This window comes from Columba livia, chromosome 12, assembly GCF_036013475.1.
Source record: "Columba livia isolate bColLiv1 breed racing homer chromosome 12, bColLiv1.pat.W.v2, whole genome shotgun sequence".
Taxonomy (NCBI): domain Eukaryota; kingdom Metazoa; phylum Chordata; class Aves; order Columbiformes; family Columbidae; genus Columba; species Columba livia.
This window is the reverse complement of record NC_088613.1, coordinates 8563937-8591599: the sequence shown is the minus strand read 5'-3', so window position 1 is coordinate 8591599 and position 27663 is coordinate 8563937. Positions and strand designations below refer to the sequence as shown.

At 53.8% G+C, this 27663-nt stretch overlaps 2 protein-coding genes across 9 annotated transcripts in view; both read right to left on the bottom strand.

Moving 5' to 3' along the window:
* DLG3 (discs large MAGUK scaffold protein 3) overlaps positions 1 to 8779 on the bottom strand; it is a 79940-nt gene extending 71161 nt beyond the window's left edge. For all 6 annotated transcript variants that reach the window (XM_065077697.1, XM_065077698.1, XM_065077699.1 and 3 more), the window contains exons 1-2: positions 8402 to 8779; positions 6432 to 6563 (exon numbers count right to left, since the gene is read on the bottom strand). In XM_065077697.1, coding sequence (XP_064933769.1) covers positions 6432 to 6563; positions 8402 to 8417 — 148 coding nt within the window. In that variant the 5' untranslated portion in view covers positions 8418 to 8779. The remainder of the gene's footprint in view (positions 1 to 6431; positions 6564 to 8401) is intronic.
* A 144-nt stretch (positions 8780 to 8923) lies between these two features.
* On the bottom strand, positions 8924 to 27639 carry GDPD2 (glycerophosphodiester phosphodiesterase domain containing 2). 3 transcript variants are annotated; one of them, XM_021284981.2, is made up of 16 exons: positions 27558 to 27639; positions 17535 to 17683; positions 16282 to 16385; positions 16116 to 16209; positions 15832 to 15891; positions 15351 to 15449; positions 14867 to 14960; positions 14295 to 14440; positions 13746 to 13828; positions 13061 to 13211; positions 12288 to 12503; positions 11292 to 11443; positions 10819 to 10966; positions 10526 to 10608; positions 10061 to 10089; positions 8924 to 9758 (listed from the first exon to the last, which is right to left on the bottom strand). In XM_021284981.2, the coding sequence occupies exons 2-16, from the start codon at positions 17646 to 17648 to the stop codon at positions 9706 to 9708; spliced, it is 1626 nt and encodes a 541-aa protein (XP_021140656.1). In that variant the 5' UTR covers positions 17649 to 17683; positions 27558 to 27639; the 3' UTR covers positions 8924 to 9705. The 3 variants fall into 3 exon arrangements, with proteins under 3 accessions (XP_021140656.1, XP_005500528.1, XP_064933784.1); XM_005500471.3 differs by lacking the exon at positions 27558 to 27639 and adding an exon at positions 20223 to 20510; XM_065077712.1 differs by lacking the exons at positions 10526 to 10608; positions 27558 to 27639 and adding an exon at positions 20223 to 20510.
* Positions 27640 to 27663: the final 24 nt, after the last annotated feature.

The following is a 27663-nucleotide window of genomic DNA, read 5'->3' as shown; positions in this document are numbered from 1 at the left end:
CCTGTGCACTGCCACAAGCAGATGCCAGGTATCCTCGCTCTGGGCTCCAAGGACCTGAGGCTGCTGCTGTAAATCATAGTGGCTCTGGAGAGAGGTGTGAGAATGGGGTGTCCCAGCCCTCACTGCTCTAGAGACAGTTACGGGGTCACAGCAGGACCTGATGGCAGCTGCTGCCCAGGTGTAGCTCCAGAGGTGCTGTGGGAGCCCAAACCCTCTCCTATCCCTGGCCAAGAGTGTTTTACCTTCTCCCTGTCACACGTGGAGGATTGTAGGGAGCAGGAGGGCTGCAGTTGGCTTCACTCCTCCCTAAGGAAGCCCCCACTGCTGCACATTCAGGCAGCTGCCGCCCCCAGCTCATCTCCAGAGCCAGGACAGACATGGACCTCCAGATCTAGCACCTCTGTAGGAACAACAAAAGCCAATACACCCATTGCAGAAGTTTTTAATTTCAGAAAGGGAACTACATCAAAAGTGAGCAGCTGCTTTTTTTTTTTTTTTAATGAAGAAACAGGTAACAAAGAGGGTAAAATATTTGTGGGAGGCACTGAGCTAATTTAGGGAGACCCCACTGGGACATCAGAGCAAACACACAGTGCCTGGCCAGAGGACACTGTAAAGGCAAAAGGGAGGAAAGCAAGGCTGGACCGCAGGGGAAGGGAGGCTGTTAAAAGCAAGAAGACGTTCATCTAAACAGCTGAAGCTGCATCCAAATGAGAAAACCAGAAAGAGTGGTAAATGCTGCCAGGTTAAAGGTAAAGCTCCAAAAGGTCAGCCAAAAGAGTGTGGTAAATGCCTTGCAAAAGTCATAAAAAAGTAATAAATCCCTTCAAGCATCTGGGAAACAGGAAGCCTGGTGGAGTCACGGCAGCATAAATAAGCACATGTTGTGGGGAAAGCTGCAGCAGGAACCTGAGTTCATTTTCTGTACCTGCATCTGCAGTGGAGGAGGCTGGAGAGCCCCTTCTCTGCCAGCGACCCCAAGGGCAAGCCATGGGTCTCAGCTCAAGGGGGACACAGCCGCTCCCCGGGGCGTTCCCTGGCAGCTCAGGGTTGAAACAGTTGCACCAGCTCTTCCGTGTGCAACTTCTCACCTGAAACTGTGCCATGTCACAGCACCACGGGATATTAAATACCCACTTTATAAAGATGTCCAAAGGGAATCTGGTGAGCAGTGGGCAGCGTTAAGCACCTGCTGAACACCTCCTGAAGCTATTTCCCAGGGAGGTTTTCACAAAGCAGGACTGCACCCCCAGACGCAAATCCCCATCCTCTCCCTGTGCTTAAGTACATACTGCAGCAGCACATCCATGTTGCAGACAGGATGGGGAGCAGCATTGACCCCCAGCATCCAGCTCCCGGGGGCTGCCTGGTGACCTCCCAGACACAGAAAAAGCTGCTATAAATCTCGGCTGCCGGCAGAGTGGCTTTAAGTCTACATGGAGCCCAGCCAGGCTGTACAGCCACCCAGGTCCAGGGAGCACTGTGCCACTGCCTGGCTTCGATGTCACTTCTGGAGCTGCTGCTTCTTGCTGCATCATTGCCAGGCTCGGTCCTGTGCCCCGGGAGAAATGGGACAGCAGCAATGATGGGAGGTGTGGCAGTCCCCACATCCACCCACTGCACCTGGGGCATCCCCTCCAGATCACCCTAAGGTGCCAAGCGTCGCAGCTCCCAAAGCCCTCCCAAATCAGCCATGAGGTCATGGCAAGCAGTCACTGCACAGCCAAACAAACAGGACTTTGTTTTCATGAAAAAACATCTCTCCCTCTGGTTATAAAAATAGTCATTGCGTAACGGGATAGCAGGGGCTCATGGCTGCGTGGATTATGCTTGGAATGCACAAAACTTTGCAAAAATGAAAACAGGATTTGAACAGCCCTGTCACAGGGGTGCACTGCTGCCAGTGTCCCTGTTTGTCACCCATCTCCTGCAGGAACACAGCCTTGGGCAGCCAAGCTGGCAAGGCGCCTATGGAGCGGGAGGCTTGTCCTCCGAAGGAGCCACTCTCCACCTCCGAAAACCTCAGCCCATTTTAGATGCTTGCCAGGAGAGAGAACCTTTGCTAGCACTAGGAATTAGAGGAGTTTGAGGACTAGGGGACAGGATTCAGGCAGTGAAGGATGCAGCCATAACAGGTGTACGTTTTAGGATGCATATGGTATTAAAGATAACCTAAGCATATTCTGTTTTCCTTCATTTCTTATGGGCATCACAAGTTGCACACAAGTCTGCCTCACCTGCGTACTTTAAAAGCAGCACTACCTGAAAACCCTCAGCAAGAGGATGCTGTAGTAGCAAAAGGAAGAGTAACTCAAGATTTACAGAGATTAGAGTCTGTCTAACGATTCCCACCTGAGATCAATATGTCAAATAAATATCACTAAATATTTCTGTAGCATCAGGATCCAAGGGCTAATGCAGCACCCTTGTGCCAGCTGGTACATACACTTCCAGAAAATGACATTTCTTCTCCAACACGTGCACTGTCATCAGCTGTGTCACCGCAGGTTTAGCCCCAGCAGAAACTCCAGCCTCACCTCAGCCTCCCGCTGCCGTAGGGAGGATTCGCACATACAGCTGCCACAGCAGAGCTCTCAAGCAAGCTGCGAGTTTCCATCATTGCCTATGCCCTAATTTGCAAGAGGAGGAGTCCTCAGGGCTGGGAATCCTCCAGATTCCTGCAGTTTTCCACCCTGGCTCGTGCATCCACCTGGTGATTCCACAACCACCATCCCCAGCGATGATGCTGGTGAGCCAAGTTCCCAGCTGGAATTTTATGCCCAGGGAAGCACTGTGGGTCAGCAACCGCCTGCCTCTCCTCCTGCCTGTGCAACAGCAGGGCTTTCCAGGAGGAACCTTTTTTGGGGTAGGCTGCAGGGAAAGGCTGGGGACCCAAAAAGACCTCATTAGGGTCTGTGCCAGCCACCTCTGGGGCACAGGAGCAGAGCAGAGCCCCAGAGGGCTTTCAGGAGGAGCAATGCCCTTGGGGCTGCGGGCAGCTGGGGTGGCCGAGTGGACACAAGCTGTGCCTGTCCACCCAGCTCTGCCTGCTGCAAAGGGCACAACGGCCCCTTTCAGGAATGAAAGGTCAGGGTGCTGCTTTTGCATGTGAGCCCTGTCCTGCCCAGAAGCATGAGACACCAAGCATCTCCCAGAGGGGCTGCAGGGAGGGAAGGCAGAGCCATGATCACCCCAGCCCAGCTGCAGGATCCCCAAGCCCAGGCTCCTCGAGCGCCCTTTTGCTGGGCTGTTTCCCTGCAAGTCACGCGCTTGGCTCTGTGGCCTCAGACGCAGGGAGAGGGGCCAGGAGGAGGGAGACAGCACAGCCTGTTTTCCCTCTGCGCCGCCAAGGAATTTCTTTTGTGTGGAGCAGTGCTTGACGCATTCCAGTGCAGAGCAGCTCCTGCACTGCTGTGCTGAGCCAGCCAACACCATCACCCACCAGGGCAGGAGCCCTCCTGGCAAAGCCAGCCTGCCCCAGGGCACCGGCAACTCCTGGGAGAAAGAGTTGAGTCTGGCACAGTGGCCACGAGGACTTAAGGGGCTGTGTTGTGCTCGGGTCTGGCAGAAAACAGTGTGTGTGCAGAGCCACACTGGGCACGATGACAGTGACAGATAAATCCAGCCCTGGACACCACATAGGCTTTATCTGAACATCCCAGCAGATCCTCCCCTGGAACTGGGAAAACTGGTGCTTTTGGGGTCCACTAAACAGCTTATTCTTAAAAAAAAAAGCAAATGAAAAGCCACATCTGTGATATTTTCCATGTGGGTCAACTTGGAAAACTCCATGACACCTGGCACTTCTAGTAGCTCTACTATGGCATAATGCATTTTGGTGTTCAAACTCAAGCTGGCCAACACATCTTAGGAGAGCACTACCAGTAGGAGCATGCAAGCTGAGAACAGGGATATACCATGCTCATGCATCCATGTTCCCCAGGGGCTGAAAAATAAAATAAGCAGGCCCAGGTTTCTGAGAGGCTGCAATAGGAAAGATCTGTGCAAGCCGAGACCTTCCTGGAGACAGAAGCATCTAGCATGGTGTGGGACAGCAAGATGCGAGACTCTGCGCTGGGAGGTGTACCCATGGCTCTCCTGAAAATCCTTCTCCCTCAGATAAACTCCAAACCAGCTCTGTGACTCAGAGCAAACTTCAGACAGAGACACAGCAGCTCACTGGGAGAAGGGAAAGAGCGAAAAGTAAATAAAATAGAAATGCTCCATCACTCTCCCAGAGCTGTCACCATGCTCCAGTGGGTCCAGACCATGGACATTGAGTGACCTCAGTATGTGCCCACTGTGTGCGGGCACAGCAAGCACACAGCCGGACACCACACCACACGTGTCGACGCAGGGACAGAGGAATTCACAAACCCACGCTCTGGTGGGGGGGAAGGAAGTAATTAATGCAAATTCCTACTTATGTAAACACATCTAGAGAAAGCTCGCTCTGGCACAGGGAACTAATATCCTGTTAAACCAGTTGAAAAGGTCACCAGCAATCAAGCAACACTCCCTGGTGCCAGTGCTGACAGGACACCAAGTCAGACGGCTCAGAACAGGGAAGCCTGAGCAGCCTCCACGTGCCAGCGTGCAAACGCAGCCAGCTCGGCATGCGTGCAGACGTGTTCTCTCCAGCTATGCTCTCTTCACAACACTTTTGCACTAACACGAACAGCCCTGGGCTTTGGGAAAGCTGCTTTGCTGCCTTCACACAGCCCTGGGGAGGACTGGCGGAGCACGCAGAAGCAGCCAGGGGTGTTGGGCTGGTATCAGGTTTGCCAAAGCAATCACAGCCCCGCTGGGGACCACTGCCTTTTAGTGTGGGACTAAATATGGGCTGGGGACCATTTTGAGAGTGGTTTGTGTAAATGAAGAGGCAAGAAAGGAGATGCCCTCTGGTCCCTTCGGCATGGGAGCCCACTGTCCCGGGGAGCTCTCCCGTTGTTGTATGACTCTGCTTCTGATGGCACAGAGTCCCAGTGCAAGCCCTGCACAAGCACACATTGGGGCTGAAAGCCTCCAGGTGATGCTCCAGCAGCAAGAACAAGGAAAGGAGAGAATAAAATAGCTCAGGACACACTGCTCATCCCATGATTGCATTACATTTTCAATGGATAACCTGAAGCAGAGGAGCTGCTGGCAACTAGAGGTTCTGTGGGCACTGAAATGGGTCTCCGGTTGCTGAGGTGCAAAAAGTCAAGAGCTGTCAAGAAGGGAGAGTCATGGCAAAGGTGAGGGGGAGCAATGGGGCTGAGACAGCCCTGGGTCAAAACACACCAAGTATGAGGCACAGACCACACGTGGTGCTCTGCACTCCAGGCCCAGGTCCTCCTCTGGGGTACAGAGCTTCTGGGGGGCTTTCCCTTCCTTCCTAGCAGGGAAACTTGGCTTCTGCCCTGGGAGTCCCAGGAATGGAAACAGCCAGGGCTGTGTGTGCTTCCCTGAGGGCCACAGGGAGCGGGACTTAAGGAGGGGAGCTGAACAGGAGTTCCTGCCCCTCTCAGCACACTACAGCTTCTGCAAACGGTTCTCTGGGATTACCTCCAATACTAGTGCCCTAAGTGAACCCACACAGCCAGCATCTGGCCCGCTCTGGCAGAGAATGGAGCTGAGCAACTTCAGAGTCCAAAACCATCAATTTTTGTTTTTCTAAAAAACATACTTCACAAAGAAAGTGCATTTTCAAATTACCTCATTCAGCGAGACAGACGTGCGTCTTGCACGGAGAAGTTGCGTAGCATGGCAAGACTCCAGCTGTGTTTGTCTACATCCACATGGAGAACTCTATGCTGCGTTCCAAACGGCTTTTTTGTGCTGCCCAGCCCCAAGAAAGACTTGCTGTCAAGTCTGTTTCGTGTGTGCAATGGAGCCGCTTGCACAGTGTTTTGCTCGCAAGCGCTCATAGGTCTAAGCACAAGGAAGGCCAAGATACCTCAAAAGGAGCTGGATACATGTGGATTCTCTCTCAAAGACAGAAAAATTTAGCCTCACTTCAGGTTGGCAGCAGGAATGGAAGGATGCAGGTTGTGATGAGGCTGAGAGGCACACGGAGGAGCAAGGCCTTGTGGTGGGGTGTCCTCGGTATGGCAGCAGAGCTGGAAACCCAGCAGTGGCTGCGGCCATACCAGGTCTGCACTGCGCAGGGGGTGCTCACGGGCATCACAAGGCTTTACCCCTTGTCCACAATCACCTGACTGAGGAATCCCATTTACATTGCAAACACCCAGTGACTGCAGCCCTGAGCCCCTGCACCTCCTGCCCAAGCCCTGGAGGGGAAAGACAGCCCAGCTCCCTGCTGTTACAGGCCCTTGTGTGTTTGCACAGGATGCACCCACTCTGGCCAGTGCCAGGCACCTCTGCAGGATCAGGCCCCCAGGAGAACCCACTAACCCCAAAGCCCCAGGGATCACAAGGCAGGGGCTTACCCAGCAGAGCCTGGAAGAGTTCACTTTGGAAGATGTGCGAGACTTTTCCAATGGAGGCTTTTAGCTCCTGCTCCTCAGGGGACTGCAAGGTACTTTGGTATCTGGTCAGAATTTCCACTGCCCGTTCAGTGTCTGCAGGGATGACACAGGAGTAACAAGTCATTAGTGCTGAAGAATGGACAGACATTGTCAGGGAAGGCTTGAGTGCAGACTTGGAGCAGTGCAAAGGGCTCACCCTTGATAATATGTCATGTTGCCACCTCCCAGGCAGAGAAGCTCTTCAAGAGCTGGACACATCCTGGTTGTACAGGGACTCGAGTACTACCGCAGCAGTCTCCCACACAGGGCTGCAGCAAAGCTGCGGGTGACCGCACTCACATAGTGCAAGACATTGCAAACAGTTCAGCTACATGAGTGTCAAAACTTAGCTTTCTATAGGATCAAGTGTAGGAATTGCTCCACACAACAAGCAGCTTGGGTCAGCAGGAGACACAGTGGGAAAGGAACATGATGCCTTGGCATCAGGGAAGGAGGGGTGCTGGAGGCTGCCATGAAACAATATGTTGGTTAAAGACTGAGCTCACTAGAGTTGTGAGACAACCTTGGACCTAAAATAGTGGAGCTGTGATCTCTCTGTGCCAGGACACCTCCACGGTTCTCTAGGCAGATGCCCAGAGCTGTCAGTCCAGCTCCAGCCCCAGATGTGACCCATCTCTCAGGCAGATAGGGAGCTCCCATGGACCTTGAATCTGTCCCAGCCCTATCAGTGAATATTTCCCTTTGTCACCCAGGCAGCCCGCAGACAAAGACCGTCTGTGTGAGGAGATGGGGGAGCCGTCCCGCCACTGTTGGGGACTCATCTTTTAACCCAGGAACTCATGCAGAAAGGATGACCCTGCGCATCCCAGGGCTCTTGGCAGGGAATTCAGGTCATTGAACAAGGGTGCCTGTGTCTGCCTGGGTGTATACCACCTGCTGTCCCAGCTCTCCCAGCCAGCTCCTCCCCAGCTGAAACTAGAATGGGGTCCTGCCTGTATCACTGGCCCACACTGACTCATCGTGGGAGCAGAACAGAGAAAGAAGCTTGAGGAAGCGTGAACAGCTCCTGCTGGGCTCTATGCTGGTTCCCGTAAAAGCAGGGATTTCCCCAAGCTCCATATTTATGGGGCTTTATGGGCATCCCAGCCCTGTATTATCACTAAGGGCTTCCTTTTCTGCAAGATCAGACAGTGGCTTCAGACATTGCCCAGCATTCCATGAGCAGGGTTGAGTCATCTTTGCCTGGTCATTCCTGACCTTATCAGCAGAAGCTAATGAAGCAGGTGAAGAACTGTGCCCACCACATCAGGACACAAAAACTGTGAACCTGGTGTTAACATCCTACTCCAGTCCAGGCTGCACAGAATGAGCAGCATGCACTCTGCACTGACGTCTGCGCTGCTGGCCACCAGCACTAGGTGACAGCCAGCAGGGGCAAGGGAGCACTGACCCTGGACCACCAAACTCAGGGATGCACTGTGCCCCAAGCACAGGGGAGAGACTGGAGCACCCTTCCTGCAGCACCCAAGAAAGAGCACATGGTATCCAGGGCCCATCTCACCATGCCTAAAAGTACCAGTCCCACTTACAGATCCTTCCTCGCAGGGCCCACACCCCCAAAACCCACCCTCCCCACAGCACCCAAGGGTGCTGCAAGCACAGCATCCCATAGCAACCCACTCTGAGCCACAGTGGCATGAGAATGTCTCCCACAACCTGGTCCTCAAGTCTCAGCCTTGGGGGTGCACACGGCCAGGGCTGCCCGGCCGGTGGTGAGGAGGGAGGGAGGGATAGAGGATAGGAGCTGCCCGGGAGCAGCACAGGGCATCGGGTACAATCCCGGTGCCGGTACCGGCAGGGCAGACACTTGTTGAGCGCGGCGGGCCGCGGTGCCCGGCGCTGCAGACAGGGCAGGGCTCGGCTCTCCTTACCTTCCCGGCGGATCATCGCTCCGCCGTAGCCGGCGGCCGCTCCGGTCGCTGCCAGCAAGCAAGCGGCCGAACCGCCGCCCGCCCCGCCCCGCGGGAAACGACCGAGGAGCCGCGCCCCCCCCGCGCCCGCCGGCACCGCCTCCGGGAGCGGCCCGGCACCCACAGCGCGCCCGCTGCTCTACCCCGGGGCGTGGCTGCTCGGAGCCCGCCGGGCTACCGGAGCGGCTCGGCGTGCGCACCCCGCCCCGGGAGTCCTGGCAGGCGCGCCCGTCTCGCTCTCCCCTCCCTCCCCGCTGCGGAGGGCCCGGCCGGGGGAGCCGCTCGGCCCTCGGCAGCGTTTCCCGGCGCTGTCACTAGGTGGCACGGGCGCGCCGCGGATCCCCGCCTGCCCCGAGTCAGCACCGGCTGGGCTGCGCCTGCCTCGGCAGCGCTCCAGGCAGCCGGGACCTGCGGGTGAAGGTGGTGGTGGGGTGTGTAGGGGAGTGGGAAACGGCGAGAAAGCAGTTATACCTAACTCGCCCCTTCGGAGTCTGTCTACTGGTTCCGCTGATTTATTGACATAAATACATAAGAACAAGGAGAACTGAGCCCATCACCGTTTCCAAGTTCAAGGCCCTGCTGCAAAGTGACCAACCCGAGTCCCACAGCTCCCCTCCTTTGCCCACCTCCACAGCTTTGCAGCAGCAGGAGCAGGACCATGGTTCTGCCAACCCCAGAACCCCTACAGCCCCACTCCCTTCCCCCCAAGAGCAGCACACACTAACTGCTGCATGGGGAGCTAGCACCCTGGCCTGCAAAGATGCGGTCTGCAGGAGCAGGACTTAGGTCCAGCACGGGTGTGGGAAGAGCTCAGCTCCATCTAGTGAAAAAGCTCCCTCCCCCCTCGCAGTGCCCTTTCTATTCCTCAAGCAATGGGGCAAGGCAGGGCCCACGGCAGCAGCACTTTAAACAAGGTTTCTCACCCCTGGCTGCAGAGCTGCTGCTGACAGGCAGAGGCTGCCCTTCCCCTGCACCAAACAGCGACTCCAATCCCCACTAGTCACCAAACCCCACAAGCCAGCCCCAGGAAACCTGTGCAAAGGCTCCAGTTTCTCACTGCCAGTGGAAACTAGGAACTCAGCTCCAGGTCTTTTCAGCTTAGGGCAGTTGTGCTCCACCAGGAGCCAAGAAGGCTACGGGGGAGAGGAAGCTCAGAAGGAGCCTACAGAGGAAAGCAGCCTCAAAGCTGGCCTGAGGAGTGCTCCCCACTTGAGCTGTGCAGGGTTCCTGCTGCCCCTCCCCATGGCTGATGGAGGCTGGAGGGGTCACTCTTGCATCAAGCTGTTGATTTTTGTGAGCAGCACATCCGTCTCAGACTCTGGGGAGACAGAGAAGAAAAAAAAAAAGTCCTTGCAGGCAGCCAGCATCCTTCAGTGACAGGCAGAGGGGCCTGAAAAGCTGGTTTGAGAAAACCCAGGGAATGAGGGATTCCCCAGCACTGTCCCACAGCATTGTTTGCTAAGGGCAGGACAGGAACTCCCTTGGCTGGGATTCCCTTCCCTCCCCCAGCCATCCCAAACCACTCTGGCACATTCAGCTGGAAAAAGCTGCCTGCCAGGGAGAGTCCCACAGGCAGAACTTGGCTCCGAGGGAGGGGAGCTCACATCCGTGTGCACTTACCCACTGTCTGTCTTCTCCGGGAGCATTTCCTAGGAGATGGAATAGGATCGATGTTAGAATGTCAGTCCAGCCTTCCCCTTCCCTCCCCCAAGCTCCCAGCTGGAGACTGTGGGGCCCCACAGGACACACAGTCTCACAGAGTTCTGCTCTCAGTGCCTGCAGCTCTGGTAAAGGAGCAGGGCCAAAGTCCCCCAGCCTAAGCGCACAAAGCCCTGGGGCACAGAGTGAGCTAGTAAGTGTGAACTAAGGCATCCAGAAGCTGGAGGAAAGGCCAGGCCAGATTTTTCAGTGCAGCCTGGTGATAAAAGTTACCTCCACACACTGCTGTCTCAACCAGACAGGAAAGGACCCCTGGGATCTGAGTCCACAGCAGGGTGGCAGCAGATACAACTGGCTTTGGGTATGTACCAGCCACCCAGGGCACATTACAGCCTCCCCCAGCAGAGGGAAAGGGATCAAACATACTTCAACAAGAGGAAGGCCCAAAGGATGGCAAGGAAGGAAGCGCAGTCTGCAACAATCCAGATCATGAGGTACGTGCTGCTTGGCTGCAAGGCAACAAGACAAGCCATGAACACCAGCCAGGGGCTGCTGTGCCAGCAGTCCCTTCTGCAGGGTCACGCATTCTCATACAAGCACAGCACTGAGCAAAGCCACCCTCCAGACAGCTGTCCGCCCAGGGCTGCTGCAGAAAGCGACCCATAAGGGTCCAGGGCACAGGGCTGTGGGGCAAGGTGAAGGATGGGGAAGTCACTTACGAGCAGCCAGATGGGGTGTTTCATCTCCTTCAGCACCTGGCAGGCGTTGGTGGTGACAGAGCTTACCCCAGAGCACCACAGCACAGAGAAGAGCCAGGGCTGGTTCACCACATACAAGTTGACAGAGATGTTGTCCTGGCGGTACTGCCTGCATAGGGACGGCTGTGGTCAGAGCAGCAGACAGCAGGGTGCCAGCACATTCGCTGTACAGCCAGAGATGACTGTGTATCTGGGATGTGATCCAGTGTTCACAGCCACATGGAACAACTGTCTGGAGAGCCAGACCCAAGGCAGATTTGCCGGCAAGGCACCAGCCCTGCCTAATAAGGCATGCTTGACCACAAGGCTGTAACACACACCCTGCCCTTCCCAGCAATGCACCAGCTGGCCCTCACCTCTGCTACCCTCTGGGACAGAGCTGGGACAGTGCCCAGGCTACACAGCTCCCAGGCTCCTGGGCACAGAGCTCTCACCTGATCTCCTCAGAGCTCATGTCCTGGTAGGGCAGATTAACACGCAGCAGTGGTTCTGTCTCATTCTGGAGTCTCTTCCGGCCATAAACTTGCTGAACACCTGGGACTTGCTGTTTGACCTGTTCCCTGAACCCATCTGGCAGCCAGAGGACCTAGGCAAGAGCCAGAGAGCACATGCAAGGGAGAGGTGCCCCAGAGAGCTTGCTCTCTTCCAATATTTCCTTGCAGGTTCAGGCACACATGGCCTGCTCAGACAGCTGCTTCCTGCACCCCTCTCCACACTCAGCTCCTCCATGAAGATCTCAGTCAGGACAGTCTCCCAAGAGTTTGCTCTAGCCAACAAGTAAGCACAACAGACCCCACTGACAGGAGAAAGCAGTTCCAGCCCAAGAAAGCTGCAACAGTTATGCCCTTTGTGGGTCCTTGAATGGATCAAGCAGAGCATCACTTTGGCCCCAACTCCGCAGCAAGAACGCACCTTGGATCAGCACTATAGTACAAGTCTTTGCTGTATCCCCTCCTGCTCTGCATTCCCCAAAAGCCAAGAAGGGAAAGTGATTTGGGTGCTACTTCACTCCCCCAGGGCAGCACATGTCCTGTGCTGCAGAGGTTGGGTGAAGTGTAAAGGCAGCACAAGAGGTTGCAGCAGGACTCCAAGAGCTGCAGGGAGAGGTGTGATGAAGCATGGGGAGGTAGAAGCCTGAGCATTGTTCTTCTGCTCTTGCTAGCGCTGTTGGTCCCCTCCCTAGACTGAGTCACAGTTTACACACCAGGGTGGCCAGTGCTGTGAAACCAGAGTATCTGGAGGGATCTGAAGCTGTAAACATTAAGCCCCAACTATTGGCAACTTTTCCCAGCTAGAGAACCCCAGGCCTGGACAGAGTTCCCCAGCAGGGATCGCACATGGGAATGTGGTGTATGGTGTGGCAGATGCACCTCCCGCCATGGCAGGGTGTGACAGCAGGGTCTGGCAGTGGTGTGACAGCAGGAGCTCACCTGCTGTAGTGGGATGCCTGACTGTAAGATCACTTCCAGGGTGGCATTGACAAAGCTCTGGTAGTCACTGTGGTTCTCAGGCCGGAGGTCAAACATGATGGAGATATTGCTCTGCTTGGCTGCCTCTAGCACCTGTTCTAGGGATGGGATCCTCTGTTTGGTTGCCTGATAGCGATCACCATCAGAAAGACTCAGCACAGTGGGAAATGGCCTCCGCTACAAGGGCAAGAGAGAGTTAGTCATTATAGGCTGACCCTCCAGAAGCTTCCACCTCCCAAAGTGGTGCCCATCTCCGGCTCTCAGTTTCCTACACTGGCCTTTTCACATGCTCTCCAGTGCAGACAGGCCCAGAGATCCTTCCCCTGCACATCCACAGGGCACACCTTTACCCTTCTCCACACTAACAGCACAGTTCAAGCAGCCCCAACACCTGTGGGCATTCAGAGCTGCTCAAGAGTTGGTTAGTCACCTTTTGGGAAGAGCCTTGCCACAGATGCCTCCAAGCCCAGGCAGGCTGTGCAGCTCCGAGCAAATGTATGAGACACCTCCATTCCAACCAGCCTCCTCCATGACTCAGCTGAGGAGTGAGAACCAACCCCAGCTTAGGGCATAACCGCACCCAAAGAATTTGTGCAGGCATGGAAGCGCTTCTGTGCCCTTGTCCAGGTGTCTGCCCAGACTAGCACTGCAGAGGGAACCTTCCCCAGGACAGGGCTCACACTTCACCCAGAAATGCACCCATCCATGATCAGCCACCCCACAGGCACCCTGACCTCCAGGAACCAGCTGCCAGCATCCAACTGCTGGAGGTCTGTCCAGTTGAAGGCGGTGCTGTTCAGGGCAGCCCTCTCAGGGAACACAGCCTGCACATTGGTGGTTCTGGTGAGTTCCTCATCATGCATGAGGAATGGGACCCCATCAGCACTGACAAAGGAAGCAGAGAGGGAAGCTCTGTGTTGCAAGCTGTTTGTATTGAATCCCTGCCCCATCCCAGCCACCCTGCTAGGGTAACCCCCACCTTTCTGCCTACTTGTGGTCCTCTATGCAAAGAGGTGAGTGTCTGGAAAGCACGGAGCACCTAGAGACCAAGCTAGGAACCAAGTAGTTCCTTGCTCGCTGCCATAGCTGTCCCCAGAACAAGATTGCACGAGATGAACTAGAGCTTGGATCTGTTTTTCAAGCAGTGCCCCTCCCCTGGTGGTTCCTCCCTCCTAATTCCCTGGAAGACAACCTGTGTAGAGAGGACAGAAACCCAGTATCTCTCCCAGATCATTGAGACACCAAGCTGGAGCTAGTCCCATACTGCAAAGGTGGGAATGGCATAGCCCTTTGAACAGGGCTGCTTCCAAATAGGGGTTATATCACTCCTCCAGATGTGTTCTATAATGCCCCATGCAGGAGGTGACATTGCAGGATACACAGGCCCCTTCCCACCTGGAGTCTCTGCTGCCCCTTTACCTCACCATGACGTCTGTCTCAAAGACTTGCACATCACAGTCCACGGCCTTGTGCAGTGACATGAGGGTGTTTTCAGGGGCCAGCTGGAAAAGGAACAGTGTCAGTGCAGAGGGCATGGACAGGAGGCAGGCACTCACCCTGCCTGGCTGCATCCAGCAGCTTGCCTCTGCTCTAGGGCAACCCACAAAAAGACTGGGGACAACCTGGTAGGGTTTGGGGCTGGAAAAGGGCTGGGTGCAGATAGCCAGAGCCTGCCTAGTCCCTGCTTCCCAGCCAGGCTTTCTGCCAAGAGTCATCTGCTCCTGGTCCAGCAGCACTCAGCAAGCAGCTCTGCCCTGTGGCTGCTGCACCCACTCTCCTCACCCAGCGCTCACCCATCCTCCAGCCCTGTGCTGCCCTGGCTGCTGTGTGGATCCCTCTACACTGGGCTGGCCAGAGCTCATCCAGCCCTGCAGCAACAAGGGTCTCCAATCTTTGTACACCATGGCCAGGCACAGCCCCATCCACCCTGACTACCACACCAGGATGCTGCCAGTGCTGGTCACTCACCATGGGGGCTCCGCGGTGGCCAACCAGGGCTGGCTTGGGGGGCAGCTGGTTCTCCTCCATGATGCAAGGGGAGGTGATTGCCAGGGGAGCCAGATACAGCCCAATCATCACCACACAGTACACAAGCAGCAGGAACACCTTGAGACCTGCAGGCAGAGACAGAGAAGATAGAGTGGTGAGGTACAGAGGAAGTGTTTTGCAGGCTGTTAGGAATAAGCCAAGGCTGCTTCAGCTAGCATTAACTTATGGTTGCCCTAGATCAGGCACTGCATCCCCAACCTCAGGAACACTGCAGATTTATTTTTGGCCCACTGCATGCACTTGCACCCTAGCCTAGAACTTCTGCACGACTCAGTCTGCCATCCATAGCCCTCCTTCAGCTGCAAAGCAGTGAGGGCTGAAGTTGCACCAAAGGATGAGCATGAGAAGCAGCAACTAAGAGCAGGCAATACTGCCAGTCTGAGTGCTGGAGACCTGTTCCCACTGTGCTGATGCCCTCTGTACACGGCTTTGAGTGGGAGAAAGCAAGGCACAAGCCAAGGGGAGAGGTGGAGACCTTGGAGGGGAATTACCTCTGTTGCGGGTGCGGTAGATGAAGCTGGCCAGCGGCCAGGCAAGGAGCGTCATTCCCCACACGATTCCAATGTGCAGGAAGGGACCTGTTGCCTTGGGAGGCAAAGGAAGCATGTCAGCATACATCAGCCCAGCCTCTGTCCCCAAAATCCACATGCTCCAATGCCAGTGATTTGCTACTGCAGCCAGCAATGCTGCAAGAACCACATAGCCAGGGAGGGAAGGACAGACCCCTGGGGGACTGAGCAGACTCTCCACTCTGGCCCAGCCACCATTCATCATCCTGACATCCTGACTGCAGGTGCTTCAGGCTGCAAGAGCAGGAGAAGAACCTTGCCTGGCCAGGCAGCAGAAGTCAAGGGCAGGGAGTTAACCATGATGGCACATAGCCATGCTGGGGGCTCCAGTCACCACCCTTCAGCTTATCCCCACAGGCCAGGTACTGGGTATAGCGGGGGTGTCTCTGGTATCGAGGTGACTCACCTGCAGCGAGATGTGTGCACTTTTCCACTCTTCCGCCCACTTTATTCCCAGCCCTGTGAAGGCTGCAGCCACCACCAGGGCAGTTAAGATCAGCAGGGTCTGTGGAGCAGGGCACAGGGCACTTAGGGGAGCATACAGCATCCTGCAGGCCAGCTGGGCTGTGGCCTAGCAGGGCAGGCAGTGTCCCCCTCATCCAACCTTCCTGAGCCCCTGCAGGTCCTGAAACTCCACTTGCCCCATTTGGGTTTGCAGCTGAGCTCTGTAACCCCATGTCTTGAGCAAGGGAATACTACCATCCCAGAGATGTATGGCTGGGGGACTAACAGCTGCAGCCCTGCCCAGCAGGGACACACAGCCACTCGGGGTGGGGGGGGTGGGGGGGTCACAGCAGCTGTACACAGCCCCAGTGGGCTGGTCACAGCTTCCCAAGGTGCAAGGGCAGGCAGGCAGGCACCATCACCCTGCACTCCCAGTCTCTCACCTTATGCAGCCAGTGTAGCTTCAAGGGCTGGCCGCAGAGCTGCAAGCACAAAGCAAGGACCTGTGAGAACAACAAGGAGATGTCAGAGCTGGGCTGTACCTCACAGCTCAGCCCTCTAAGGGCACAGTCCCCCTGACATGGTGAGGGTCTCTGGCCATGCTTAGGCTGGTACAGCAGGCTGGATGCTATGGGCTCCACCTGGCTCTGCACAGCACAGGGCAGCCAGCCTGTGCTCAACACAGCTCCATACCCAGACCAGCCCAGGTGGGATCAGCAGGGCTCACCAGCAACACAGCCGAATAGGTGATCAGCATGGCTGTAGCTATGAGCAGGACCAGGGACCAGTCCAGCCACAGCTTCCTTTGCTTGAAGATGAACCTGCCAGCAAATGGGATGGTCAGAGGGGAAGGGGCAAATGGGGAGCAAGGCTGGACATGGGATCCTACTCACTCATTGAAGTTGTGGAAATCATTAAGGATGATGATGGCGAAGTAGAGCCACACGAGTGTGAAGAGGAAGACGAAGAAGAGGAAGAGGAACCAGCTGCAGTCACACTGAAAGCCAGAGATCAAACCTATGCACACACCTGCAGGGCACCTGCCCCCTGGCTGGGTTGCTGAGACCCCTGGGGAGCACCCAGCCTGCAGCAGGGTGCACAGGGCATCACAACAGCAGGCAGTGTCCTCACAGGTCCAGGCACTGAGCTGTCCCATGGAGGTGGAACAGATCTCCCCAGGAGAGCTCTTTTGGCTGGACCCATGTTACAGGAAAATGGACCAGCATCTCCTGTTAATACAAACAACTAAAAAGTTGCCTATGGCAGACTGGGGAGGGCAGCCCCTGCATCAGGACTGCCCCTCCTTTTCCATGCAGCAGCCCCTGGGAACAGGCTGGGACTTTGGGCGTGGGAAGGGACAGGGAACCAGGTCCTGTTTCCTTCTAGCTGGGTGATCTGGGGTCTGGGCAGAGATGAGTGTGCCTCAGACTGCTCCTGCCTGCCCAGCCGAAGCCAGGTCCAGCTTCAGGGTCTCCAGCTCCCAGCCCCGTGGGGAGGCGAGAGGTGCCACAGGTGCTGAGCGGGACATCCAGCAGCCCAGACCAGCTCACACATTACATTCCAGGCAAGACGGGACAAGCCGTGGCAGCACAGCCACTCCCATGGGAGTTGAAGACCACAAAGAATCCCAGGGCCTCACCCCTCCCAGGTTACAAATTGCCAGGGACACCCCCTTCCAGCATCCTATCACCGGGGGCCGCACCCAGCCCAGGAGCCGTGCATCGCAGGTGCCTTGCCTGGCATTCAGCGCCCCAGGACGTGTCCTCCATGCTCAGCCCTCGGGGAGCGCAGAGCGCTGCTGCAGGCACGTGTGAGCCCTGCCGCAGACACACGCCTGGCCGGGATGGCCATGGCTCAGCCTCACTGCTGCTGGTGTGCTGCTCTACCCTTCTTTTCAACCAGTGCAAACAGACAACTCACCCTCTCACTGCTGCAGGCTAGGACAGTCCCAAGACAGAGAGGGTACCAGGTAGAACCCCCAGCTCTCCTGGGGCTCGGTCCTGGGGAGCAGGACCAGTGGCAAGGAGTCAGCAGCCAAATGTCTGGGCTGAGCCCTTCAGCCAGAGCCCTTCCTCACCCCACCACCACTCTGAGCTTCCCACACAGGGGCTGGCCAGCCCCATCTTAGCATCACTCGTGGTATCACCTTGGTGGTTCTCAGGCCCTTCCTCTTCTCCTTCTTGGCAGTAATCCACTGGCAGCTGTAGAGGCAGAGCAGGCAGGTGGCACAGGGGCGGCAGCAGCCAGCAGGGTCTGCCATAGCACTGGGCTGTCTGAGGTCACAGGTCAGGTGTCCTGCAGGCAACACACAGAGTGTGTATATACACACCTCCCAAAACACACTGCTTCATGGAGATGGGGCTCTGCAGCATCCTGGGTCCAGGTACCCTGGCAACCAGCTGCCCCAGCACCTAGGACATAGCACAGCTGCTGGCTGTGTCCCCAAGCAAGGCATGATGCCAGGGAAAGCGGGAGCACAGGGTGCAGTCCAACCTGTTCAGCCAGCTGCCCTGGGACCCTTCACTCAACCAGCCAAAGCAGGCCTGGAGCTGGCAGGGAGCAGGACCTGCTCCCCAGCCTGGGGTTCAACACTTCACCTGGGAGCCAGGGGCACCATGCAGGCTCCAGCAGCCCCGCCAGCCAGCTTGGGCTCCTGCTGCACAGCTGGGGGTGTGTGTGACAGCCAGGAAGGCTGTGTCCTCTCTAAGCCCAGGTCCTCTCTGAGGCAACATCACCCTGGCAGCTCTCCAGCTCAGCTCACACAGAAAGGGCTCCCCAGGGGGGCTGGAGAAGCTGCAGTGGAGCAGGCACTGAATGATTGTTGGTCCAAGCACTATATTGGGGGAGGTGAGTGGCAGTTATGGAGGAAAACCCATTGCTACAGTCACAGATGAGGCCAAGTGCAGGTCTACTACTGTGTTTGCCATGCACTGAGAAGGGGAGAAGTCCAGGACACTTTGCTGCAGTCCTCAGATTCCTGGTGCTCAGCTGGAGGAAGGAGGGAGCCCTGAACAAGGTCTCCCTTTATCCACCCCAGGTAACCTCATGTTTATTACCCCTTACCCTGCTGCAGAGCTGCTCTCCTTCCTCAGCCCAGCCTCTCCAATAGGGCAGGCACCCCACACAGCACTTATCACCTCCCAGAATAAGCCAGTCTCTCATTTCACTGCAACTGCTGAGCCAGGTATTGGGGCCAGCTGGCCACATTCTCCCAGCCACATCCTCTCTAATGCTGGGGGCCAGGTTGTGCCTAGCAGGACAATGTCCCACCCCAGCCTGGAGAGGGGGAGCAGAGCTAGCTCATGCCAGCCACACCAGAGAAGCTCTGCTGTGCTGTGGCTATGGCCAAGGTCAGCCCAGTCTTCCCTATGATAAAACAGCATCCCAGCATGGCACCTCGCTCCCAAATACCACCAGTGTGTTGGTCTCCAGGGCTGAGGTACAGAGCCTCCCCCAGGACCTATTGAAGCAGTGGCCACTGGGGCATGCACAGCCAGGTACCAACCCAAAAGTGGGACTCCTAACCTGCCCAGCCAGCTTCTGCAAGCTGGTGGGGGGCAGGAGGGCTGCCATCAGCAGGTCCAGCCAGCCGAGGTGCAGCAGATGCCAAGCAGCACAGCAGTGCCCACACTCACTGCCCCCCCATCTTCTAGGGACCAGCTCAGCAGCTGTGATCTGCTCAGCAATCACACTGAAGGAGCCAGCGCTAACACAAGTGCAGGAAGTCTTGGGACTAGGCAGTTTCCCTCCGTGATGTCCAGGGCTCTGGCTGCAGGCTCTTACCCCTGCTGTCACCACAAACAGAGGCGTCATTTTCACCACTGAATAGCTGGCTCAGCCAACATCCCATGGGATTCGCCCTGTATTCCCCTTGCTGCTCACACAGGTAGAACCCTGGTGCCAGCAACTGATCAGGGAAACCCTGCCACCCCTGCAAGGTACAAAGTACAGGAGGAGTGGCTGTGGGCACCAGCTGAACTTCAGGACTCAGCTGCTCTGGGAGGCTGTTACTGCCAGGACTGGCAGGGCAGAGACACAGGACTGGCCACAAATCTGTGCCAGTAGCACTGTTTGGAGGATTTGGAGGAAAAATGCCACCCTGTTCCCAGCTCAGAGTGGGACAGCAGCAGCGGCACCAGCAGTTATTGTGCAACACCCCCGCACAGGGTACAGGTCCCAAACAGAGCTGGGCATGCAGCAGACCCTGCTCAACTTCAGTACCAGCTCCAAGGGGAGAGGTGCACAGTGGGAGCTGGGTGTCCATCAGGAGCCATCATTCAGCCCTCCCAACTCCCAGCCCTAGTTGAGGGTTCATAGGGCACTTAAAAGGAGTGACAAACCCATTGCTGCAGTCACTAATGTGGCAGCATGCACTCACAGCTCCACAAGGATCTTTGTGCCCCAGGGGTGCTAACACAGCACAACTGGGTGGCCACAGGCAGGGCAAGAACCCCTGCATGCCACTAGGCAGGCCAGCAGGAGCTAACACCCAGCCCCACTGTCCCCTGACCTCACAGGAGGGAGACCAGAGGTCCTGGGGAAAAAAGTGACCACAAAACAGCAAAAGCAGTACAGCCTGGCACAGACTCCCCACTCCCAGCCACACACCCCACATCTCCAGCATGCAGTCAGTCCTTGGCTCCCCATTCCTGCTTTACAGAATGTGGAAAACACATGGGCAGCCCCTTCCCCCCCTCAGCTGCACACAGGGCCAGGAGGATCACCCCCCTTGCCACTCTGTCAGCCCTCCCACAGCTCCTGTGGCAGCACGGTTTCAGTGTCCCCATGCCACAGGCTGCCACCCTGAGGCAGCGAGCCAAGGGGCCAAAAATACCTGCTGCTCCCTGCAGATGTTGGGTTCCTGCAGCCGGGACTCTGGCAGACCAGGTGAGTGCTGGGGCTGGGCGTCCCTGCGCAGCGGAGCCCTGCTCTGCCTGCTCACACCCTCCTGGGTGTGTTTGTGGCCCGGCAGCGCTGCCGATGCCGCCTGCAGGTCTGCACAGGCTGGCAGGGACGGGCTGCCCGCAGCAGGCACAGCAGCCCGGGGTCAAGGCGCGTCCCCCCAGCAGTGGCTTTGTGCCCCGCTGACCCTAGCGCAGCCTCCGCTTCATGGCCGCTGGGAAAACGGAGAAGGGGCCCAGGGGGGCGTCGCGCGCCGCAGCACAGAGGAGTTTGCAGGCAGCCCACGCTCCAGACAGATTAAGGCTCTGGGGAGAGCTCCGGAGCGGGGCAGGCAGATGGAGGCAGAGCTGCGTGCATCACTGGGCCTTTGGGAGTCCCTCTGTCAAAAAAGAGACTTTTTCCTTCCTTGCAGAGGAAGCTTGGGACAGGCACATCCCAGGTCACCACAGCTGGCACAGCTGATGCTTCATAGGACATGCTTTGAAGGTGAAAACACAGAGGTGAAAGTGGTTTCTTGTCTTTGCCAAGAGAAATGTTTCAGCAGCAATGCACCTGAACTTTGCTAAAACAGCAGATGAAAGGACACTCCAAAACAGGGGCTTGATGCCACCTGCAGATGGGTGGGGTGACACCCTCTGTATCCCTGGCTCCATCCCTGTGGCACAGCACAGCTGTGTCCCCCACCCTCAGCTCTAGGTCTCCACAGAGGCACAGCCTGCAGGATGAGAGCCAGGATGGGCACTCAGACCTTTCCATGTCAGTGACTTGCTCCATCATTGCCTGGGATCTCAGGGGATCTCTGTGATCTCCTGCCACTTGCAAAAGAGCAAAGAAAGCTGGTTTACAGGGAGGTGGCGGCATCCTACAGTGATGCAGCAAATGCCAGGCTAGGCAGAAACCTCAGCACTCACCCTCACAGCTGGTCCTATTCCACATAGTTATTAACAGTCTTGGCACTAAACATTGAACAGCTCCAAGAAACATGCTGATCAAGTACATCTGTGAGACCTTATCAGTGGAGGGTCTGGAGCACTGCAGGAGTTGTGTAATAACACCCATTGCTCTGCACCCAAAAGAGTAAGCTGAAAGCATTGCAATAGCCAGGCATGCCCCTAGGATGAGCAAGTAGCCCTGCACCCCAAATTTTGTCAGCTGTGAGCAGCCAGCAGCAAGGTTCACCTCCTGCATCTGCTCTGCTGGTTCCAGCGCAGACCAACCCTGGCGCCACCAAGCAGAACAAACCTGTGGGCAGGGGTCTTCCCAGTGGTATTGTGCCCCTGGAATGCAGAGAGCCCGTTTTCCCAGATTAAAGATGATTGTTGTGTTGGGGACAGGCTTACAGGTCACGAGGAGATGAAGTGAGCACTGCAGAGCAGTGAGGGACCACTGAAGCCAAGAAACAGCTTAGGCAGTGGGGAGGGGAAAACCAAACATGAATAAAGAGATTGAGGTGTTAATGGAGGGAGGGAGGCTGGAGCAGAGCTCCTGGAGATCCAAAAGCTGTGGGCTTTAGGGGTGTAAGGTAAAGCTGACGGGAGAGGCACCCCTCAGCCACTGGCAGATGGAGCAGCGGAACTGGTGGATCCCCCAGGGACCCCATCTGACAGCGCCAGGCGGGAGGCCCCTTCTCCCTTGAAGCCTAAACTTCGACCCTATGGAGGGAGAGAAGCCTCCGGGGACCGCACCGGATTCCGCCGCCCGCAGTGGCAGCCTCTGCCCACCAGAGGGCGCTGCCGCCGACGCGGTAGCTCTGCCGCTCTGGAGCACCGTCCTGCACTCTATGGTCTCGCAGCCCCTCCTGCCGCCCGGTGGGTCTGCTGCACGCTCATAGCCCGGCGGTGTCCGGACACAGAGCAGCTACAGAGAAGGGGAGCGGCGGGAAGTCCGTGTGAGCCCCCGGCTTCAGCACCGCGTGAAACGGCAGCCATCTCTTTTTTTAATCCCCGCCGCGTGACTGCGGGAGGCAGCCATATTGAGCGAGGGCGGAGGCATCGTGCTGGTGCCTGTGGGCGCCATTTTGAGTACTGGCACAGGTGGCGGACGGCAGCACCGCCCGGACCCTGCCCGGTCAGTGCCGCCTCTCAGCCGCCAGGGGCCGCGCTGCCGCCGCCTCAGCGGCACGTTTCGCTCCGAGCCGGCGCCGCCGCCATCCCCTCACAAGGGACCGGCCCCTGGAGCCGTGTGAGGGCTCTGGAGGCTGTCAGGGCAGCTCGCCGCGGGCTGCAGTGACCACACTCCCGCCGGCAGCTCTCCCGGGAGGCTCCGCGGGCTCCCCGTTGCACACAGGCGGGCGTCACCCAGCTGCAGGTCCCAGAGCACAGCCCTCACCAGCAGCTGCCACAGGCTCGGGGCGTTTTGATGCTGTAAAAAGCCAAAGGAGGTGACATGCAGTAGCATCTAGTTTGCTTCTGTCCACATTTGAAGCTCACAGAGCTGCAGTGCTGCAGCTTTCTGAGGAAGGAGATCATAGAATCATTTTGGTTTGAAGAGACCCCCAGAATCATCAAGTCCAACCACAACCTGACTCTAGCACTAAACCATGTCCCTAAGAACCTCATCTAAACACCTTTTAAACCTCTCCAGGGATGATGACTCCATCACTTCCCTGGGCAGCCTGTTCCAATGTCTGACAACCCTTTCCATTGTGAAAAATGCAGTTGTGATTCGTGCTAAGATGTTTAATGTTTACAGGTATAACCAAATGAGGCACAGACTCTGAACTTGGAAAAGGGAAAGGTGGTTAAGTTCTATGTAAAAAGTTATGGAACTTGTTTAGGAAGTTATACTGATAGAGCGAACTAACATTTTAAGGGTTAAGCAACTGTATAATAAGGGCCTACTAACAAGCTAACATTTTAAATCACATTATTAATATCTAGTTTAGAGCAGTATGTAACTAATTGTGCTAAAAAAAAAAAAAAGCAGGACTTCATTAAATGCAGAGATAAGAAGTTTTACAGAACCAGCTGTGCAACCTTGAGGAGACAAGATAGCCAAGATTTACAGCAAAAAGGAGGCACCAGTCTGGTTCCAGTCGTTTTGGTAGCTTGGATTCCAGCCAGTTCCTTCTAACGAGCCAAAGGTAAAAAGTCCACTGTGACGAAGCTGAAGGAGCCTTCATCCAAAGACCCCTAAAGACCCTTCCTCAAATTCACCAAGTGACATTGCACAGGCACAACGGGGGAGGGTCAAGGAGGGGAGTGTGTAAATGGTTATCTGAGACTCACTCTAATAAAAAGTGGGGAAAGGTCATGAATATGTATAGGCATTTCTGGGGTCATTATGAATATGTAACACCATACTGTATTTAAGCACACTTCTTATTGTTAAATGTGTGCGTGTTGGGCAGAGTTAATCCCCCGCGCACCCAGCGCTGTTTTGCTTATGCTCTAATGAACACGTGTTTAAGGAATACAAGGAATTGGATTAAATGTTGTTTATCCATAGAAAAAGCGTAAGGTATTTATTTCACCGTGAAGAATTTTTTCCTAGTATCCAATCTAAACCTCCTTTGGCACAACTTGAGGCCATTTCCTCTTGCCCTATCACTTGCTACTTGGGAGAGGAGACCAGCCCCCTCCATGCTACAACCTCCTGTCAGGTAGCTGTAGACAGTGATAAGGTCTCCCCTCAGCCTCCTGTTCTCCAGGCTGAACAGCCCCAGTTCCCTCAGCCTCTCCTTGTAACGCTTGTGCTCCAGACCCTTCAGCATCCTCACCGCCCTTCTCTGCACTCTCTCTAGTTCCTCAATGTCCTTATTATGAGGGGCCCAAAACCCAATACAAGATTCAAGGCGGGGCCTCACCCGTGCTGAGTACAGTGACACAATCTCTTCTCTAGTCTTGCTGGCTACACCATTCCTGATACAAGCCAGGATACTGTTGGTCTTTTTGGCAGTCTGGGCAGATCTGCCTCGTGCTGCCTCTGTTCAAGGTGATCCCCATCTGAGGAACACGCTCTGGCTTCCTGAGGCTGCTGCAGCACAGGAGGGCAGGTCAGGGAGTCACCAAGAGAAAGAAGCAGAAGTTACAGATGCTTCATGACCAATCCCAGGCTGCCATAAACAGGGGTGTCCTGGGCACACACTGCCCTGACAGCTCAGGTGCTTGTCTGACCCAGGAGCCATGTCACAGCTGAACAGTTAAAGCTCAAAACCAGACCACATAGTCAAGCTGGCTTAGCTCTACAGCTGTCTCCCCATGAAGTCAGATGTACCAGAATTAGTTGGGAAGACAACAAAAAATCGCGTCCCCATCAGCACAGTTGAATCAGCTCATGTACAACATCAAGTGTTGCATTGCTTAGACTAGGGTTTGTGCTCTGCCTTCACTTGCAAGCAGCCTCATCTGTCAGTATTCTTTCAAATTCTAGTAAAGTTATAAAAAACAATGCACAGAGGAATGGTCTAAGCGAGCAAGGAAACTTATGTTGCTATATTAGAGTTCAGCTGGTTATCTCCCTAGACTGTTAACTTGTGGAGCAGAGAAGGCAATTTCAACATACAGAAGTGGTTTAATGGTTTATATATTATTTCTTTTTTGCTAGCTGAACCAGTCACAAAGCAGTCTTTTCGTAAAAAGATGTAAGCCACTCTTTAAATTACTTCTGTTTTTCCCTATAGTGCTTGTAATCTGCAAGAAATGTGGCTTTTACATTTGACTGTTTTGGGGGATGTTTTCCCTCCATAGTCCCATAGGTCTCAAGACCTGAGATGAAAGGCTAAGGCAACACAGGTTTCTATAACCATTATTCACACTCTCTCAGCTTGTAACTGATACCAAGAGTTTAGTGTATCACCATTCCTCTGCTGTCAACACTCTGGCAGATTGTGCTTCCAGCCCAGCTAGGAGCTGACCTACATAAACTGGTAGGCCAAGGCAAAGATCTCTCCATCACAAATCTAAAAAAACCCTATTTGCTGATAATCTGCAGTAATATAGAACTTGCTACAAATGGAGTTGTTAAAAAGTACTACTCAGAAGGTAAAATGCCTACTTAAGGGAAGGTACATGAATCATGGCACTAGTCTCCATGGTTTGGTTTACTTTTTCCTAAAGGCCAAAAGCTTATGAGAAATCAAAGTCTGTGGTGAACAAACTTTGGATCACAGTTTCCTCCCCCTGCCAAAGTAGGTCAGGAGTGCAAATTAAGAGTGTTGTCCAGCATGAGAAAAATGTCTGTAAGGACTATATTTATTTCAACTCATAACATTGAGTTTGCATGATAGAAAGAAAATCACTTGACCCAAAAATTTCACAGGTGGTCCTTATAGTTTTCATTTCCTAAGTACTTGAAAACACCATGTGGCTGATTCTCAGGGGTGCTAATAATTCATTGTTGTAATTGAGATGAATGGCAGGAGCTCTGAGGATCAAATGCTGATAAGCATTAAGAGTTCAAGCTGCACAGTAACCTCAAAGGCTTATGGAGATACATTTATTAATGTACAAAGAACACAGACTTTTAACAGAGCACAGTAGAAAAGCAGAAGATAATCTGTTAGTAAGCTATGTATATGTACACTTAGGAAGTGATTTTTTTAGGCATTGTGTCATGGGATATCTAAAATTACTAATAAGGTAAACAAAACTTTTCTTGAGCTCCCTGGAAAAAAAAACAAAAAAAGAATTCATCCAGGCAAGTCTTGCTTTCATTTAAAAAAATTAGTTACCAGATCCTGATATTTCTATCAGATCTGTCTTGTAAGATTTACATTTACATCACTGGTGATTTCAAGGACTGAAATAATTGTTTTCGTTCAGATGTAGCCTTCCCTTTTTGGAACTTGGATTAGTTTATAATTTGAAAGAAGTTTATAATTTGCCATTTCCTAGTTGCGTTATCATCACATACTTAAGTGAATCCAAATCTTAAGTATTACATTTAAGATACAAGAGAAGAGATGCTCAGAGGATATACTCACATGCAATTTTGCATTTTAAATGACATAATTTTGGATCTTACATTATCTACAAAGGAAGCTGACTAATAAAACTGCAGCAGAACTGTTTATCTGGTTAGGTTATTTCCTTTATAGAGATAATTAGCTTTACTGGAAGCTTAATTGTTATCATAGCTTACTGAACGGGGCAATACTGTTACTCTGCAGATCTGGTTCCACTTGCTTTGCATTGATAGCATACTTGAACAGTATCAAGGGTTTATGTTATTTTCTGACCAATAATTGTGTTTTTTTTTTCTGGAAAAATATAATACTTCCCTTATCAATAACTATAAAACATCTTACCTACTGTTTCTGTTGTTCTACTACAGAAACTTCCATATTTAGTATTTTTCTGTTGTTTACTAACTTTTAAGACCTATAATTATTTTTGCACCAGGATAAGCCTTCGCTATGGAGTTTTTGCTTCTGATGCATCTCTAATTTCTATTCAGAGTTATAGTTACTGTAGAACAGCATTTTTCCAATTTCAGGATATAAAAGTGGCTGTGAGATCACTATGTTAAGGCATGCTATAGAACACAAAAGCTGTCATCTTTTTGCTTCAGAAGCCTTCCATGAAGTGGTTACTGCTCACTGTTGTTACTGTTAAGCTATGTACTTTGTTCCAGTATTACTGAGGACCTAACAACGGTCTAGATGGGGTAAGACTCTAGATCAGCATTGATGTCAAGAACAAGGCACTTGACAAAGAAAAGCTCAACTCTCAAGCTATAACAAGCACCTATAAGGCTACAGCCCAAGCTCCTGAACACCTGATGTATGTACTCGCTTTGTATTCAAGTATCAACACAGGTAGTGGTTTAAGTCCATCTTTACACAAGGAATACTACTTCTGATTCCCTACTAGCCTTATCACTCACAGAATTTTATCCTCTCTATATACCCAGGCAAAGAGAACAAAGTCCTCCTACATGCCCGTTTTACTTTTGCTCCCCTATTTTCATATAGGTTCTTTAAGGACAAGTAACACTTCTGAGAGGCACAATGTGCTGCAGCCAGTGATACTCATATTATACTTCCAGCGCTACTACATTTTTTTCTCCTAATATCTATATGCTATTGGGTAGGTTTGCAGAGCTGCTAAAACCTTTCCTGTTGCCTTAAAGGAAACAATTAACTTATATTATGCACTTCTATAAAAGCAACTTTTCAATACATGCAATTTGTCTGCATCTCATATATTACAATTGCTTTAAGCTATTAGTTTAGGTACTTCAAAACAAAACAAAACAAAACAAAACAAAACAAAAAAAAAAACAAAAAAACCACAATTGAGAAAAAGCCCCAAACTAGCACACTTACCAGATAGAAGCAGCTTCTTGCTTCAGGCTCTTTAGTGTATACAGCCAGCAGCTGTTTGCCATTGCCAAATTTATAGGACCAGCCCCCAGAGTGCTGTGCTGGGGGT